Below are 17,360 nucleotides of genomic sequence, written 5' to 3'. Positions count from 1 at the left end.
TGTCAGTATCTCCCCTGTAGTTTGTCTGCTTTGTCAGTAGGCGTCAGTGTATTCAGAGACAGCAAGCACAGTTTCGGTCATCCCTCAACGCCACAGACCTTTATTTTGAAATGTGGGCGCAGCGGAAGTTAACTCACATAGCTAAGTCTACGTGGTCAGTTTGTGTGTATGTGTGTGTGAGAGAGAGCGAGAGAGAGAGAGAGGGAGAGAGTGTGTGTGTGTGTGCGCTCAGGTGTGTGAACATGTTACCTTTATCTATCAAAGATGACGAATATAAACCCGCCAAGTTTAACCTGCTGCTCAAACTCTCCAGCTGGTTCAGGTAAACCTACTTCATTACCGCTGCTAACTAGGCTAACCGCACTGATGCTGTTAGCGTGAAGCTATCCGGTTAGCTTTAACACCGGGTCACTGTTGTTGATTTAACATCACTGAATGGCGTCACTTTTCAACTGTTCAATTTTCCACTGACGTGTTACTGCCTATCTGCTGGCTGATTTACTGCCTGTCTGGTTAATTGTTTGGTTTACCATCACTGACTGACGGAGCGGTGATTGGTTTTAACCTGCCCATTTGTTTTGGTCAACTCCTGTTTGTTAGCTCTTTTCCATTGTTGTTCACAGACTGTTTGACTGTTTTCAGTTGGCCGACTGTTATCTTCTGCTCAGACCTTCTCTGTTCTGCCTATATTCCAGGTCGATCCTGGCTGATAAAACCTCCAGGAACCTTTTCTCCTTCCTCTGCCTCAACCTGTCTTTCGCCTTTGTGGAGCTGACGTACGGAATCTGGAGCAACAGGTAAGGAGAGACCCAGGCTAAGATGCTAACTGCTAACAATAGGACCGACAACAACACCCAGTGTTGTATTGTTAATTGTACTGATGATGGTACTGTTGACCTGGCTCACCTCTATGGTACTGATGATGGTACTGTTGACCTGTGCCTCCAGTTTAGGACTGATCTCCGATTCCTTCCACATGTTCTTCGACTGCACGGCTCTGTTGGCTGGACTGGCAGCCTCTGTCATCTCCAGGTGGAGATCCAATGACAGCTTCTCCTACGGGTGAGCCTGACATCTGACCTGTGAAACCCCACCACTGATCATGTGACTGACTCTGTGTCTGTGTGTGTGTGTCTGTCTGTCTCAGTTATGTCAGAGCAGAAGTGTTGGCAGGCTTCGTGAACGGACTCTTTCTCATCTTCACAGCGTTTTTCATTTTCTCTGAGGGAGTCGAGGTAAAACGTGCACACACACACACACACACACACACAGACACACACACACACAGACACACACACACAGATGTATGAACACCCCCTCGTCCCCCGTCAGAGAGCCCTGGAGCCTCCTGATGTCCACCATGAGCGTCTACTTCCTGTCTCTGTGGCCGGTCTTCTGGTGAATCTGGTGGGGATCTTCGTGTTCCAACATGGAGGTCATGGACACTCTCATGGAGAAGAAGGTACATAAACATTTCCAAAAATCCTCATTCATTCAAAAACCCTAGTCCCTTCCAAAACAGCCACAGTGTTTCCAGAGCGACACCGTGTGGTGAGAACACATGCCAGGTCTGAAAACCTTTGGACCATTCAGACCTTCTCACATCATACAGATGTTCTCTGAACCAACCCTAGAACTTCATTAGAACGTCAGTGACTTCCTGACACATGAGAACGTTCCTTAAACGCTGTTTTGTTAAATCCTAGAACATACAAACATGTGGTTGAATCTTGGAACACCACAGAACATTTGAATCTCTTTTAAACCTCATGACATCACAAAGGATTCCACAACAGCTCACAGCATCCAGAATATTCTACAGTATTATTAACAGAATATCTGGATTATCCCCAAACCTCCTAGAAGGGGCAGCTGGGGGGGGTTATATACAGGGCAACAATGCTAACAGGATGTGATGCGTTGTGTTATGTAAGTAGTAGTAGATGTTCACTGCTGATCTGATTGGTCTGTCCCAGGTCACGGACACAGTCACTCACTGTTTAATGGGGGTCTGAGCCACGGACACAGTCACGGACAGAGTGTCCAGAGCAAATTCACAGACCAGCATGGACACGATCACGGACATGGACACGATCACGGACATGGACACGATCACGATGGACACGATCACGGACGATCACGGACATGGACACGATCACGGACATGGACACGATCACGGACATGGACACGATCACGGACATGGACACGGTCATGGACACGAGGATCCAGGATGTCATGGTGAGTTAGTCTTGTGTGGACACGGTCTGACAACATCACTGATTTTCTCTATGGACTTTGGTCGGTGTCGGTGTGTGTGTTTGTGTCGGTGTGTGTGTGTCTCAGTCTCAGTCTGATCATCTTTTTCTTCTTCTCTGTTCCAGACCAGTACACACCAGGAAAAGGTTCCAGTAAACAGATCCTTCAAGGTGAGACTTCATCTCTGAGTGACCAGGAAATCTGTCTCTACCATCTGACCTCATGGTCCATGTGTGTGTGTGTGTGTGTGTGTGTGTCTGTGTGTGTGTGTGTGTGTGTGTGTCACAGGGGTCCTCCTCCACATCATGGCTGACACTCTGGGCAGTGTAGGTGTCATCATCTCTGCTTTGCTGATGCAGAAGTATGACCTGATGATCGCAGATCCAATCTGCTCCATGCTGATCGCTCTGCTAATTGGAGTCAGGTGACTAACCATCTCACACACACACACACACACACAGAGACAGAGTGTTGGTTGAGGAGGAAGCTTACAGCAGGAGAGCGTGGTTAAAAACAGAAGAAAAAAGACCCAGAAGGAATCCCAATAAAGGAACACCAGAGGAACCAGTAAAGATAGGGACCAGGCTGGAACTGGGGCGTGAACAGGACGGAGACCACAGGCCAGCTTGGACTCCTCCAGGACCAGACTGAGGTCTCCTGAGAGGGTCACAGACTGACGGAGGTCAGAGGTCAGACCTGACTACATCAACATGGGCAGGTGGGATGAAACTCATTGATACCCCCTTGTGGAGGAAGACCTAAAAGCACAGGTGGATGAACTGCTCTAATGTTCAGAGAGTTTCAAGAAAAGTTTTGTTTCGATTTGCAAAGTGACGTATTCTAACCTTCCAAAGTATTTTCTCAAATACTTTGATCAACGTACGTTCTCTTGATATATTTTAAACGGTCTGGCTGTGTGGAATGTGTCACTGCCTATCGATCACCAGCAGGGGGCATCAGTGCTCTCGTCTCCTCTGTTTGAGTTGCATTCATCTGAGCTCCTCCAGAACCAGCACCACTCTGGACTCCTCTCCTCCATCAGTGCTGCAGACCAGTCCAACTCTGACAGGACCGACAAAAAGAAGGACAGAGTTTGGAACCACAAGTTGAGCCAACAAAGGGATGGCAACATATCCAACAGTTACTAAATAGTGTCTTAACTTCCACCACATAGCTAAAAGCTAGCCTACAAAATGCCAGTAGCTAAGAGCTAAATGGCACAGTTGGCAGCAAAGTGGAAGCTAAAATTCTAATAGGCTAAAAGCTATGTAGGATGGTAACCTAGGTTACAGCCAATTGTTTAACACATTTTGTTAAAAAAAAATTGTAAATATTGGAAAAGATTATTTTAAATAATTAACATGTTAAAAAATGTATTATAAAGTGTTTTTTATCAAAGTTCAAACAAAAAAAAACAACCCTCAAACCCAAACTCCCTTAATTTAGCAGAGAGAACTGAAAGTCAGCTCAAAGGTTTCTACATGTTAACCAACACATGGGAGGGAGGACATCTCTGTGTTGCACAACATTTATAACTTGAGGAGTTTTGAGTCTGCTGTTAAACCACTGTGTTTGTGAGGAATCATCAAAAGAACGTTAACTGAGGTTCTCTGCTGGATCTTTAGACCTTTGTTCTCCTCAACAGCCTCCTCCTTCCCAGTGTTCCTCCTCCTCCTGGTTTTCCACTTGTGTAAAGAATGTACAGCTCATACTTTCCTCAGCTCCAACAACCACCGGCATGAACCTGGAGTCCGTCCTGGGCAGGAACATGCAGTGGTCAGATTTCCCAGAAGCCCTCAGTGATGAACTGAGCTGATGTGGTTTTGATAGGATGGAAAAGATGCAGCTGCATCATTGGCTCATCATTGGAGGAGAAGATCTGTGGTCTGAGGCTGCGCTCTGAGACCTCAGTAGACCAGAGGATTCAGATTACTGCAGCTGGAAGACAACCAAACCCCAGTCAAGAAACCTTCATGTTTTAAACCAAACCCCAGTCAAAAAACCTTCACTTTTCAGAACAAACCCCAGTCAAAAAACCTTCACGTTTTAGACCAAACCCGATTCAAAATAAACCTCGACTTTTTAGACAAACTCTAGTCAGAGAGCTGAACTCAAACTAAACCTTTGACCTTTTACCCTCAGCGTGGTGCCATTACTGCGGGAGTCCATTGGAATCCTGATGCAGAGAACTCCACCATCTCTGGACCATGTCCTACCAGAATGTTATCAAAGGGTGAGTTATCAGCCCCTCCCCCGCTCTTAACCTAACCCTTCTCAGTTCTACAGTGTTTTCTGCTGTGGTTCCTTTAGGTGCAGCAGCTGCAGGGCGTCTACAACCTACAGGAACCTCATTTCTGGACCCTGTGCACCGACGTTTACATCGGGACGTTGAAGCTGCTTGTCGCCCCGGACGCAGACACACGCTGGATCCTCAGCCAGACCCACCACATCTTCACACAGGTACCTGAACACATTACGGAGCACAGAACCGCAGTCGAGAAACCTTCACGTTTTAGACCAATCCCCAGTCAAAAATCCTTCATGTTTTAAACCAAACCCCAGTCAAAAAACTTTCACTTTTCAGAACAAACCCCAGTCAAAAAACCTTCACGTTTTAGACCAAACCCGATTCAAAATAAACCTCGACTTTTTAGACAAACTCTAGTCAGAGAGCTGAACTCAAACTAAACCTTTGACCTTTTACCCTCAGCGTGGTGCCATTACTGCGGGAGTCCATTGGAATCCTGATGCAGAGAACTCCACCATCTCTGGACCATGTCCTACCAGAATGTTATCAAAGGGTGAGTTATCAGCCCCTCCCCCGCTCTTAACCTAACCCTTCTCAGTTCTACAGTGTTTTCTGCTGTGGTTCCTTTAGGTGCAGCAGCTGCAGGGCGTCTACAACCTACAGGAACCTCATTTCTGGACCCTGTGCACCGACGTTTACATCGGGACGTTGAAGCTGCTTGTCGCCCCGGACGCAGACACACGCTGGATCCTCAGCCAGACCCACCACATCTTCACACAGGTACCTGAACACATTACGGAGCACAGTTCCCTGTACCATCCTGTGTTCAGCAGCACTTGTTATTAATACAGTACAATTAGTCTTAATGAGTATTTGTTGTAGGATATTCAGTACTATGTAAGGTTTACTCATATTACCACTATTAGTATATTAATTAATGTTTCCATTTATTTTATCCCACCTGTAATCAGCACTGTTGTCGAACACAGCACACGACAAACCGGACGTGTCTAGAGTTTTATTAAAAAGTTTTTAGCAGTATTCAAAGCAGTATTTTGGTAGTATTAGACAACTAAGTAATAATTTGCATGTGTAGATTCATCGCAGTACTCGGTCTGTATTACTTTTATTCGTACTTTCAGTAATAAGTCTCTCTCACTCTCTGTCTCCCCCTGCAGGCAGGCGTGCGACAGCTCTACGTTCAGATTGACATGGCGGCCATGTAGAAGCTCCTCCTACTTCTTTCTTTTTAATGACTGGGACCAATCACATTCAGTCTGCTGGTGCAGCTGATCTCGCCTCTCCTCTGAGCCCCGCCTCTTCACTTCCTGTAAACAAACTGAAGCAGGTTTGTGGGGAGGCACTAAGCCCCTCTGTTTTTTTTAAACTCCACCCCTTTTATCTTCACGTTAAAGTGCCTTCTTCATCATCATCATCTACGGACGATCTGACTCCGCCCCCTCTGTGACATCGCCACTGGGATCAGATCTGATACAATCTGACTGGGCTGTGGTCAGATTGTATGAGATGTCACTTTCTGTCTTTGAACGTGCCAAAACCATGTGACTTGTTTATTTTCCACTGTAATAAATTTAATTCTCTTTTTCTCTGAGCAGACTATAGATTTTTGATGACATCACAGACCTGATGATGTTATTGAGAGGATCTGGTTTCCTGTTTACATTTTACTTGTATTCATCTACACATATATAAAATCACATCCTGTTCAGTCAAGATATTTCTGAATTAAAACTAGGGTTGATTGTTTTAATTAACTTCAAAGTCTCCCTTTTTAAGGTCAAAGCTGCAACACCATCATTCCCCCAGCACTCGTGTCATTGGCGGTTTTTGAATCAGGTTCACAATGAATTAATCTTAACATGAAATCAGTTTTAGTTGGACTAGTCAGTGTTCAGAGAACCTGGATGTCGTTAGTCCGGACTTTATCGGAGTATCACAAATCACAAATTGAACGAGTGAACGTTCACGACTTTATTTTCTGTCCACATCAAACTTCACACTTGAACTGGATTGGTTTTTTCTGGCCCTGGAGTCAAACTTTCTGGACCCAATCTACCCAGTTCTGTGCCAAACCTTGTGAGTCCTGATGTCAAGGTTCCTGGAACTGCCCCGTGTTTGCTTCGCCCCCTGCTGGAGCTGGTCCGCCAGTGTCATATTAACGCGCGTGTTTGGGTGTGTATTTCTTGTTATGAAGTGTAGGTGGAGCTGTCAACCATGGTCAGGTGATCCAGAGCGCTGGTCTCAGCGTTGACTTGAAGCATCTCCACCTCCAGTGGGTGGAGTCGACCGGTGACCACCAGTGAGTGGAGTGGAGCACCCAGGTCACATGACACCAGCTGGCCCAAGGTCGCCGCACGGATCTCCTGATCGTCCGCTCCAAGTCGGGCAACACCTACACACACCGTGTCCTCGGTCACACCTGGGGTGGAGGTGAGGGAAGCGAGCAGTGACATCAACAGGTTGTCAATAATGTTCTGTCAACCTCCTCTGACCCAGAACCCCGCAAATTGAAATACTACTGAGTACCTGATAAGAGGTATACTTCTTCTGTACAAACCACTGTATGCCACCTAGTGACTGGAGGCTTGTTATCATTCAAGCATTACAGCAGTGGTACACTTATGTACAGCGTGCAATACCCCCCCCCACCCTTGCCCCACTATTTGAGAAGTACTGATTTAGGGTCACACGTGAATTTTGGTGGTGGTTGGTTCCTCACTGTCTGTCACTTCCTGTGTTTACCTGGCATGTCATGTGACTTGGGTAAGACTCACCTAGCTCCTCCCCCGGCTCGTCCTCCCTCCTCCTTCTGATGATCTGGACCAGCTGATCTGCTGCCTGACTGACGGTCATGAAGCGTGGAGGTTCATAGATTTTTTTCCCTCTGAGTCCACAAAACAGACTGAATCAGAACCAGAACGAGCAGACCTAGATCTAGTCCAGGTTCTGAACAGGATCCTCACCTCATCATGTTCTCCACGCTCTGTTCCTTCACTTTAATGTCTGTGGAGAAGAACACTTGTGGTTAGGATTAAATGTAGGTTTGGCTAACTTTCAGCTAGCTCTCTTTGTTGTCCAAAAATTATTTTAAAAAATTTAGATTTTTTTGGATAAACTTTCCAAGAATTTTAGTAATATCTCAAATAAGTAGTAGTAGCAGTAGAAGTTTTTGTTATTCATTCATAAAACCCTGTGGTTTTTATTTTCTGTCTGAATGATTAACGACCGTCTCAGCAGGATACACACACACACACACACACCCAGAGGCCATTAAATGAAGTGTGACCTGCAGGTTCAGATCCCTGAGGAGTGTCTGTCTGTGTGTGTATGTATGTGTGTGTGTGTGTGTGTGCGTACTACCCAGTAGACAGAGTGTGTGTAATCCCATTTGTCTGTTTTTGCAGATTTTGTCAAAGAAGCTCTCAGGTCTCCACGTCTCCGTCCAGAACACCAAAGACACGGTCTCACCGAAATTATACAACTGTAATAACACACACACACACACACACACAGATTATATAAATATTTAAATATTCTTACTGACTGTTATTGCTTTGTCTAACAGATGTGTGCGGGGGTGGGCTGGGGGTTATTTTAAACACATGCCCCCTCATTAACATATTAACGACCCCTCAGAGGAAGCTTTATTGCTATACGTGTGTGTGTGGTGCAGCTGTGTCCTGCACTCTGATTGGCTGCCGTCAAAGCTCATTGACAGATGAACCTGCAGTCCGCAGCAGCCCACAGCGTTCAGGATGGAGGCGTTGTGGATCACTTTGTACGGTATCCCAGCATTCACAGCTCTGAGGACCAGGTCACTGTGGGTCGTGGCCCTGTTCAAGGGTCACATAGGGAGGCCCACTCTTAGTCAATACACCAAGATGAAATATTCATTCTGGACACTTATTTACTTCAAACCAACATCATCTTCAAGAATCCTTTGTTCAAATTATTTTCATTAACACAGACTGACCACTGGAGGCAGCAAGAGAACCATAGCTCCTGACTCTCTGCAAGCTAAAACTTTAAGACAGAATGGCAAAAGTGTGTCTAAGAGGAAGAGTGCAGGTGAAGTGTCTGTGATGGAGTCACTCACCCAAAGGGGTCACCCACCACCAAAAAACCAACGTCCTCCTTGTCTGCGTCCTTTAAAATCTCCTCTGATCGTTGTTCCACCTGCTCCCTGTCAGCAACTATCAACTCTTTACCATAGAAACTCTCCTGAGGACGAGAACTTAACGTTAGCCAAGTGAGTCAAGACAAGCAGCGCCACCAGGTGACAAGTTAGAATTGACACCTGTTTTTCCACTCTGTATTGACCCACTAGCGTCCCCTATCCGCCGCTCTGCTCAGTAAACTTTATTTTACTCAGAGCCGGTTTGTGTATCGACTCACCAGCGCTCCCTTCCCCCCGCTTAGGACAGATGTGTACTCCTCCAGATACACCCGGCTGCAGCTCCGCAGCGCTTCCAAACCTTTCACCGTGATGTCCCGGGCGTCTCCCAGACCCAGACCGATCAGGAACAGCATGATATCGGCCTCAGAGTGTATACTAAGCCGCTGCTTTACACCGGAACTCTCTTCTAACTCTCACATGGAGGTTCAGAGGACAGAGCAGAATACGGCTTTGAGTCGCAATGTGTTTTTGTTGTTTACGACAGCTGCCACCGCTGTACGTTCCGCTCACTTAAGTGGCTAAGTCTAGTGGCTCACTAAACTGGCATGTCAGTAGGTTGTATCCAGCCTACAGGAGGAAGACATTTACTTTTAAGAAACTATTTTTAACTTTAAATACATATTTCTCTAATTTATACTTTTGGAATAATAATTTTGTTAACCCCTTCGGTTTAGTGGTTCTTGTTGTAATGTCTGTTGTACTGTACTCATTTGTACATCTTTAAACTACTGTACTACAAAGCTGAATATATCTAGGTTCTGTTTATCAAGATATATATTTTATCTTTGTGTGGCATAGAAAACGTTAGCAACAATAAACAAATAAAAACACAGCCTAGATGTGAAGCTAATGGTATTTATACACTACATTAGTGTTAATGAGGTTTAGCATGTTAGAAAAATGGCATATTGCATCACAGGGAAATACATATAATTGTCATATTTCACAAGGTTTCCATTCAAAGAAATTGGATAGGTGGATGGTTAATTTTGATTTTCTGACTGTTTTTAAATTAAATGTATAAAAATACTAATTATTTAGTTTTATTTTTGCCTAGGTCTGGGGGTTTTGGAGTCAGTTCTAAGCTATCATTTAGCTAACAGTTAGCTATAGTTTAGCTAACGCTTAGCTTGTTTGTGTTGTTTTTTTTACAGCAGCTTATAAATGTTTTTATCCACTGTATGACAGTTTTTACTTTTTTATTTGTTTAGCTGGAAGATGTTTGTGTGAACCCCCCGCTGGTTTCCATGGAGACGTCTCTTTTGTGAAAGCAGCTTTAGTGTGAATGAAAGCGGTGGGAAAAAGTTGTGCTCTGTCTCTGCTGTCCACTTCCTCCATCGCCGTTCAGTGTGGTAAACAAGCTGCTACACACACACACGAACACACACACACACTCTCTCTCTTTTCAGTTAATGACTGGGATGTTGGTGTGTTACATAATGGACTCCTCTCCTTTTTATATTTTAGGGGGTGAAGGAAAAGGAGGTGAGGATGGGGGCAGAGTCGGAGAGTGATAAAGTGATGGGGGAGGAGTGAGAGAGTGGGAGTGTGGGGGGCTGGAGGTCTTTTGTGGTTATGTTTCAGTTTGGTTGGCTCCAGTCATCCAGAGAATCAGCCTCATCCAAGTGTGTGTGTGTGTGTTAACTGTTTGTGTTCACACACACACACACACACATTTGTGAATCTGAACTTCAACAGAACAATCTCCAATTACAGGACAAAGACCGTCACATTCACATTCTGAGTTTATTTTCTGAGTTTTTTCACTCTCTAATGACACACACACACACACACACTCGTGTTTTATTTTTTTAACTGTGATTTTTGTTTAGAAACGTCTATATCAGTACCAGGACTTCCTGTTGGCTCCATTCTCTAGACTCGTCTCTGGAGCACAGACAATAGTTCTAACGTACAGTTCTGGTTATGGACCAGTGGTTTTAGAGGTGCAGAGAAAATTAATTATTTTGTCCCTGCAGCAGGAACCATATTTGGGAAGGACCAGAAACCTTCTGGTTAAACCCAAGTGTTTGAGAGCATTTAAACTAAGACTTGTTAACTCGACTGAAAGACTTGTAAACTTGATTCAAAGACCTGTTAACTTGACTGAAAAACTTGTTAACTCAATTAAACGACTTGTTAACTCGATTAAAAGACCTGTTAGCTCAATTTAAAGACTTTTTAAACTTAATTCAAAGACTTGCTAACTCGATTCAAAGACCTGTTTAATTTTGTTAATATTTAACTCGGATTAAGATTTAACATACGTAATTATATAATTGTTTTAAAGACTTGGTCATTTGGGTAAAAGGTTTATTTACTTTGTAAAACAACTTGGTTAAATATAAATATTTGTTAACTTTGTTTACTTTAGTCTCAAGACTGGTGGCATGGAGAAACTCTTAGAACATGTGTTCATGTCAAGTTCCAGAGAGATCCAGAACCACATCCACCTGACACAAGAATCAAGATGAGTCAGAGACCCGATCCCGGTCCCGGTCCAGGTCCAGGTCCAGGTCCATTCAGGGCCAGAGCTGTGGATTCTCTTGGGCTTCAACAGTTAAAGAGTGTGGTCTGTGGTTCTTGTGTTCTTTGAATATGTTTCCCTCCAGTGGTGGTCATGGTAACGCTCAGCTATGTGGAGGTCTTTGTTACCCACAAACCCCCTCTCTCTTCTCCCCCTTCTCCTCCCTCAACATTTTCTCTTCTCCCCACATTCTAATTCCTGTGAGCAGTGATCAGAAATTGAGATCCAGCATCTTCATCTTCATCATCACCGTCATCCTCACGATCATCTTTATCATCATCATCCTCACCATTATCGTCTTCATCATCATCATCATCACCACATACTCTCAGTTTTTTTATAAACTCTGTAAATACCTTTCCTCCATCTTTTCTTGAATTAAAATATTTTTCACTTTTGTTTCTTTCTTCACTCCATCCCTCCCTCCCTCCCTCCTTACCTCCCTCCCTCCCTCGCTCCTCCCCCTCACTCTTGTTTTACATCACCTCTGTATTCCATATTTCCCCCTCTCTCGCCCCTCTTTCTGTGTCCCTCTCACCCCATTTCCTTTTGTGTGTGTCCAGACCCCCCCTCCCTGTCTCTTTCTCTCTCTCTTGCTCCCTCCCTCTCTCTCCCCTCTCTCTCTCCTCACTTGTGTTCAGACTCTCCCTACTGTCGGACGTTTCCCTGTCGCTCTGCTCTCTGAGGATTTTCTTCTTCTTTTCTTCTGAAGGTAAAGAATCTTTTCCAGAACTTTTCCTTGAATGACTGTTGTGAATGACAGTGAACACAGTCAGCTGACTCAACAATGACATCACTTCACCTTTGTATCTATGTATCATGACTTAGTTACAGTCGTCTGTGAGCCGTCACTCTGATGATGCCACTCTGATGATGTCACTGATGATGTCACTCATGTCAGCTTTGATTGTTTTTGTTTGTTGGTTTAAAATTGGTCTTGTTTCCTGGTCTTTGACAGGACCATGTCCCGGTCCAGCAGCAGGACCCCCTCTGCCCCTCCTCATGACATGAAGCACTAAAGTCTGAGGAAACAGCTCCCCCTGCTGGACCCCTGCTACAACTGCAGGCCATGGCTGAACCTTCCTACACCGACCTGATCTCCAAACACTACAACCACACGGGAAAGTTCAGGAAGACGGAGCAGGACTCAGGTCTGAAGGCTGACTCTGTGGTCTTCATCATTGTGTGCTGCTTCATCATCCTGGAGAACATCCTGGTCCTCACCACCATCTGGAGGACCAAGAAGTTTCACAAACCCATGTATTACTTCATTGGGAACCTGGCGCTGTCAGACCTCCTGGCAGGTGTGGTCTACACCGCTAACATCTTGCTGTCGGGAGCCAACACCTACAAGCTGACGCCCACTCAGTGGTTCTTCAGGGAGGGCAGCATGTTTGTGGCGTTGGCCGCCTCGGTCTTCAGTCTGCTGGCCATCGCCATCGAGCGCCACCTCACCATGCTGAAGATGAAGCTGCACAACAACGGGAACACCTGCAGGGTGTTCCTGCTCATCAGCACCGTCTGGATGATCGCGGCGGTTCTGGGAGGTCTGCCAGTTATGGGCTGGAACTGCATCCAAAGCATGAGCCACTGCTCGACCGTCCTGCCGCTCTACCACAAGACCTACATCCTTTTCTGCACCACCGTCTTCAGCGTCATCCTCCTGGCCATTGTGGTCCTCTACGCCCGCATTTACGTGCTGGTCCGCACCAGGAGCCGCAAACTGGTTTTCCGTAAGGGAACCAATGGGCGCAGCGGCTCCTGTGGAAACAGCAAAAGCTCGGAGAAGTCCCTGGCTCTGCTGAAGACCGTCATCATCGTCCTCAGCTGCTTCATCGCCTGCTGGGCGCCGCTCTTCATCCTCCTGTTGCTGGACGTAGCTTGTGAGACGCTGACCTGCTCCATACTCTACAAGGCCGAGTGGTTCCTGGCACTCGCCGTCCTCAACTCGGCCATGAACCCTCTCATTTACACCCTGACCAGTAACGAGATGCGCTCGGCCTTCCTCAAGACCCTGCTCTGCTGCACCTCCTGCATCCGACCACATAGGAAGTGCAGCGGACCTATCGTGGGTGTGGAGTTCAGCCGCAGCAAGTCGGACAACTCCTCCCACCCCAACAAGGAGGAGATGGAGTACTCTCCAAAGGAGAGCACCGTGGCATCGTTGGGAAATGTCACCTCGTCGTCATAAACCCTGGAACATTCCAGGAATGAGGAGTTCCTTAACTTGGACAACGTTGGTGTTTGAACAGGAGTTCTTGGAACTGATCCCTCTGTAGACCAGTGGACAGAACCAGGGGTCAGGAGGAGGTCTGGAGTGACAGAGTTTCAACATGGAACTGATCTCCAGAATCAGACATTTTACTGACCCTGTTACTAGAACCTGTAAAACCTGAAAGTATTTAAGGAAAAAAACGTTTTTGATTTAGTTTTGCTTCTCATCAATTCAGGTTAAAAACACCTTGAGCCGACATTGAGCTCATATGTGTTCCAGAAATTCAATGGTTCTTGCTTACCCTGGGTGATTCCAGAAATATAAAAGTTCCACAACAACAAAAGTACCAGTAAAATAATTAGTCCTTGGAACTATTTAAAAAAGTGTCACAATTACATTTGGTGAGTTCATTCTTCAGATGAATCTGATCATAGGTCAGAGGTCAAATTACATCAGTCAAGTTTTTGTCATTCAGTTCTCTAATTCCTGTGACACCAAACAGTCCAAACAATCAGTCACATGACTTCCCTGGAACCCGTTCCATGGTCCAATACAGTCCAATAAAACAGTTCTGTTTTTGGACCTTGGTTTTAAGAAAATCCATCAGTTTTTTCTGACCAACCAGCTACACATTGGTACCAGTACTGTCCCCGGTTCCTCCACTTAAAATGTTCTGGTTTTTCTGGTTCTGGTTCCTGTGATGAAAATGTACCTATTGACTTCCATCACAAGCACTTCTTTTTAGGAGCAGCACTGTCGCCCCCTAATGGCAAACAGCACTATTTGCTCCAGTATTCAGTGTCGAGGTCACTGTGGTCCAGAGGCTGAACCCTGACCAGACCTCCTGAGGTCCAGGTCGTCGGTGTGGTCGTCTCTTTAATCTCTGCGTGTTTTTAACTTTGATCCTTGTCGTCGTAGTGATTTTAATAAAGACAGAAACAATTGCAGACGATCCTGAGTTTCTTACTGGTTCATGCTGCTAGTTAACACTGTTTAATATGTTAATATGTTAGCATGCTCTGCGAGCTGTGCTCAGCTAGTGGAGAATGCTAACATGTTCCCCTCCTCTTTGTTGTCAGTGTCATTTCACTCAGCTGTGTCTCCCTGCTCATCAGTCCTAACCCATGTCACCAGTTCTCACCCTGGGTCTCTCACTCACCCCTCCTGGACTCAGTGGTCAGTGTCCATGGTCTGGAGTCCAGGCTGTTTGTTTCGGTCCAGTCCGGATTCCACGTAAGTTGAATAATTTAACTTTGGACTCAATAATTAACTGCCTCAATCTGACCATGGTCCAGTCCGGTCAGGTCTGTTTCTGATCTTCCCTTGATCACTGTGCCTTCTGTTTCCTTCCACGCTGTGGTGTGTGTTGGTGAACACAGGAAGGTCAAAGGTCTCAGTTGGGCTGCGTGCTGGTATTCCAGGGAAGGCCCGATTCTCCCTCTTCTTCTTCTCTCAGTTGCAGTGTTCTGTCAATGTAAGTCTGGCCCAGATATCTGGCCCATGTTGGTTCTGGCCCAGATATGTTAACGGAAGTTCTGTTAAAGCCTTTATTTTTAACTTTTGGACCATTTTATATTTTATATATTTTTAGCCAATGTTTGATCACTTTAGAACAAACAATCCCTTAAATGTAGACCAATGAAAAGAGTCAGTAGGACATATATTAGACATATATATTTACATATTAATGTAGACACTGTTCTGTTCACATTTACGTATTTATTGACCGCAACTTACCGCAATATATACATACATGTGTGTGTATATATATATACACACATATATATTTATATATACATATATAAATATATGTGTATGTATACATTGTATGTATATACAGTATATATGGATATACACATACAGTATATACATATATGTACATACATGTATATATGCATATATATACATATATATATTTTCTCTGAGGACGTCAAGGTTAGAGACGTGGAGAGCGTTAAAAAAACAAAGCTGCAGCCTGTCACTCGTCATCAAAGTCGGTGAACGCAGGATACCACAGGCTGTCCTTCCTGTCTGTCTTCCTGATCGTCTTTTTTTCTTCTCTGTGTTTGACTCTCTTAATCCAGGACATCTGAGCTGCAGCCAGAACAATGAGACAGACCTGAGGGGAGACAACAGTTGGACACAAAGTCAACGTCTGTCCATACAGAGATGACTAGTGGTCCTACCAGCTGATGCTGGTCCACTGCTCTGTGAGCTAAAATCACTCTTTTTCTCCATGAAGTTTGGTGTGAGATTGACTATAGGTTCCATCAGGATTCACTATGAATATGTGTTCAGATGAGGCTAAAAGATAGCCAGCTCAGACGTCAGCTCAGCACTAGCTAAAACCTTTGATCAAGGATACATCAACTTTTGCTCAGAAAAGATAATTGTTAGCTGTAGGAAAAGAAATTAAAGGTAATGTCGTAGCTAATGACAGTTAAGTTACTAACTTATGGAATGATAAATGTTACCTTAAGGTTAGCTAAATAAATATATTCAACCAGCTGAAGAAATCATCAGATTATTATTATTACTGTGTCCAGATGAAGTTTTTAATTTTTTTACTTTGACTCTTGTGGCTAACATTGAGTTTTTAACTTAAACTCGCTATCTTTTAACCACTATGACTACATTGCAGCCATTCTTTTACTGTGCCTTTGTGTCTCTCTCCAGCAGGTGACGCTGTTACCTCCAGCAGCAGAAGCGCTCCAGTCAGACCTGCCACTAGGATCAGGTTGTTTTTGGCCCAAGAGACAATTTTCTCCAAACAGCCGACAGTGAAAACTTCAGCGTCAGCGTCAGACTGCTGCATCCCATAGCCACACATGGTGTTGAGCACCGTCTACTGGAGGAAACACGTATTACATGTATAAACAGGTATAACATCCAATGACTAAAACCAGTGGAAAATAAAACAGTAGTGTATATAATTTCACATATGTCGCACCATCTGATTTGCAGCCAAATCGGAAATAAACTAAGTAAAACATTAGCATAACAACAGAGAGTTTTAAATGTTAGCTCAACTCTGGGGTAGACATACAACTAGAACAAAATGTAGCCAAAAAAACAAACAGCTAAACATTAGCTAAATGTAGCAAAAGTGGGTCAGCCTATCATTAGTCCAAGAAGAAAGAAGCTAAAAAAGAGTCCAGACAAAAAGTATTTAACAATATTAACGTCAAGTTGTAAGAGCTAGCTAAAAGGTAACCACAGCACAAACAACGGTAAGCTAAAGTTTAAAGTTAGATTTTAAATAAATGAGTGAACTTTAGCTAAAAATTGTAAAAAATGAACCTCAACTCAGTGGGACCATGTGACCATGTGACCGTGTGACCTGGTTCTCCAGTGGAACGCAGCAGGAAAAAGGAACTCCACAGGCCTCCACACTGGGGTTGGTCTCTGAACACTGGAAGTACTGGTTCTGGGACCAGTCCTGATAATGTTGGACTCCACAGCACTGGAACTGTTTATACACACATCCACACACAATGAGTCATTGACACAGTTGGTTCCAGCATGAACCTTCATGATGAAGTACCCTGGACCCTGGTCCTTTACCTTCTTCTGGATGAAGTCAATGGCGTTCTCCAGGTCCCAGTCCTCCCGATAGCGGACCACAGCCTTGATCATGAGCAGCTCTGTCCTCTCCATCACCTGGTCCAGAAACCAGAGGCACAAACACGGAACCATTTCAGAGAGCTTTAGAACCAGAACCAGGACCGGGGAATACGAATGGAACTACAGTGGAACCTCGAGATACCAGTCTAATCCGTTCCACCACAGCACTCATCTCAATGGAATTTCCCCCATTAAAAAGAACTAAAAACCAATATAAACAAATATATTGATAATATGAAATAATAATAATTAAGAAAACTTTTATATTATTGTTATAAAAATGAGTAAAATA

General features: G+C 44.6%; 4 protein-coding genes across 4 annotated transcripts in view; 2 read left to right on the top strand and 2 right to left on the bottom strand.

Annotated features, from left to right (window-relative positions):
* The first annotated feature begins 134 nt into the window (after positions 1 to 134).
* On the top strand, positions 135 to 6,109 carry slc30a7 (solute carrier family 30 member 7). The gene is given in 12 exon segments (XM_008337219.3): positions 135 to 322; positions 696 to 797; positions 949 to 1,062; positions 1,148 to 1,235; positions 1,333 to 1,462; positions 1,977 to 2,140; positions 2,142 to 2,238; positions 2,382 to 2,426; positions 2,545 to 2,680; positions 4,399 to 4,489; positions 4,567 to 4,716; positions 5,683 to 6,109. Coding segments are annotated over 12 exon segments (1,245 nt in total). The 5' UTR covers positions 135 to 242; the 3' UTR covers positions 5,731 to 6,109.
* A 363-nt stretch (positions 6,110 to 6,472) lies between these two features.
* On the bottom strand, positions 6,473 to 9,168 carry dph5 (diphthamide biosynthesis 5). The gene is made up of 7 exons (XM_008337207.3): positions 8,921 to 9,168; positions 8,622 to 8,746; positions 8,250 to 8,358; positions 7,886 to 8,006; positions 7,489 to 7,528; positions 7,300 to 7,409; positions 6,473 to 6,944 (listed from the first exon to the last, which is right to left on the bottom strand). Exons 1-7 carry the CDS (start codon positions 9,053 to 9,055, stop codon positions 6,712 to 6,714), a joined length of 873 nt encoding a protein of 290 aa, XP_008335429.1. The 5' UTR covers positions 9,056 to 9,168; the 3' UTR covers positions 6,473 to 6,711.
* A 2,559-nt stretch (positions 9,169 to 11,727) lies between these two features.
* Positions 11,728 to 14,391, top strand: s1pr1 (sphingosine-1-phosphate receptor 1). The gene is made up of 2 exons (XM_008337195.3): positions 11,728 to 11,941; positions 12,188 to 14,391. Exon 2 carries the CDS (start codon positions 12,299 to 12,301, stop codon positions 13,418 to 13,420), a length of 1,122 nt encoding a protein of 373 aa, XP_008335417.1. The 5' UTR covers positions 11,728 to 11,941; positions 12,188 to 12,298; the 3' UTR covers positions 13,421 to 14,391.
* Positions 13,741 to 17,360, bottom strand: part of LOC103398532 (tetraspanin-33) — a 5,943-nt gene continuing 2,323 nt past the window's right edge. Inside the window, exons 6-9 of the mRNA XM_017042267.2 lie at positions 17,009 to 17,104; positions 16,785 to 16,913; positions 16,137 to 16,289; positions 13,741 to 15,563 (exon numbers count right to left, since the gene is read on the bottom strand). Coding sequence (XP_016897756.1) covers positions 15,423 to 15,563; positions 16,137 to 16,289; positions 16,785 to 16,913; positions 17,009 to 17,104 — 519 coding nt within the window. The 3' untranslated portion in view covers positions 13,741 to 15,422. The remainder of the gene's footprint in view (positions 15,564 to 16,136; positions 16,290 to 16,784; positions 16,914 to 17,008; positions 17,105 to 17,360) is intronic.

This window comes from Cynoglossus semilaevis, chromosome 2 (genome assembly GCF_000523025.1).
Source record: "Cynoglossus semilaevis isolate Cse_v1.0 chromosome 2, Cse_v1.0, whole genome shotgun sequence".
NCBI lineage: Eukaryota > Metazoa > Chordata > Actinopteri > Pleuronectiformes > Cynoglossidae > Cynoglossus > Cynoglossus semilaevis.
This window is presented reverse-complemented; position numbering and strand designations above follow the sequence as displayed.

Excerpts from the sequence above, each read along its gene's own strand:
- dph5 (XM_008337207.3), bottom strand. The coding sequence starts at position 9,055 with ATGCTGTTCCTGATCGGTCTGGGTCTGGGAGACGCCCGGGACATCACG. Across the intron at positions 7,529-7,885 it reads ACACACACTCTGTCTACTGG|ACATTAAAGTGAAGGAACAG; the intron begins GTAGTACGCACA and ends TCTTCTCCACAG. Across the intron at positions 7,410-7,488 it reads AGCGTGGAGAACATGATGAG|AGGGAAAAAAATCTATGAAC; the intron begins GTGAGGATCCTG and ends TTGTGGACTCAG.
- s1pr1 (XM_008337195.3), top strand. The coding sequence starts at position 12,299 with ATGGCTGAACCTTCCTACACCGACCTGATCTCCAAACACTACAACCAC.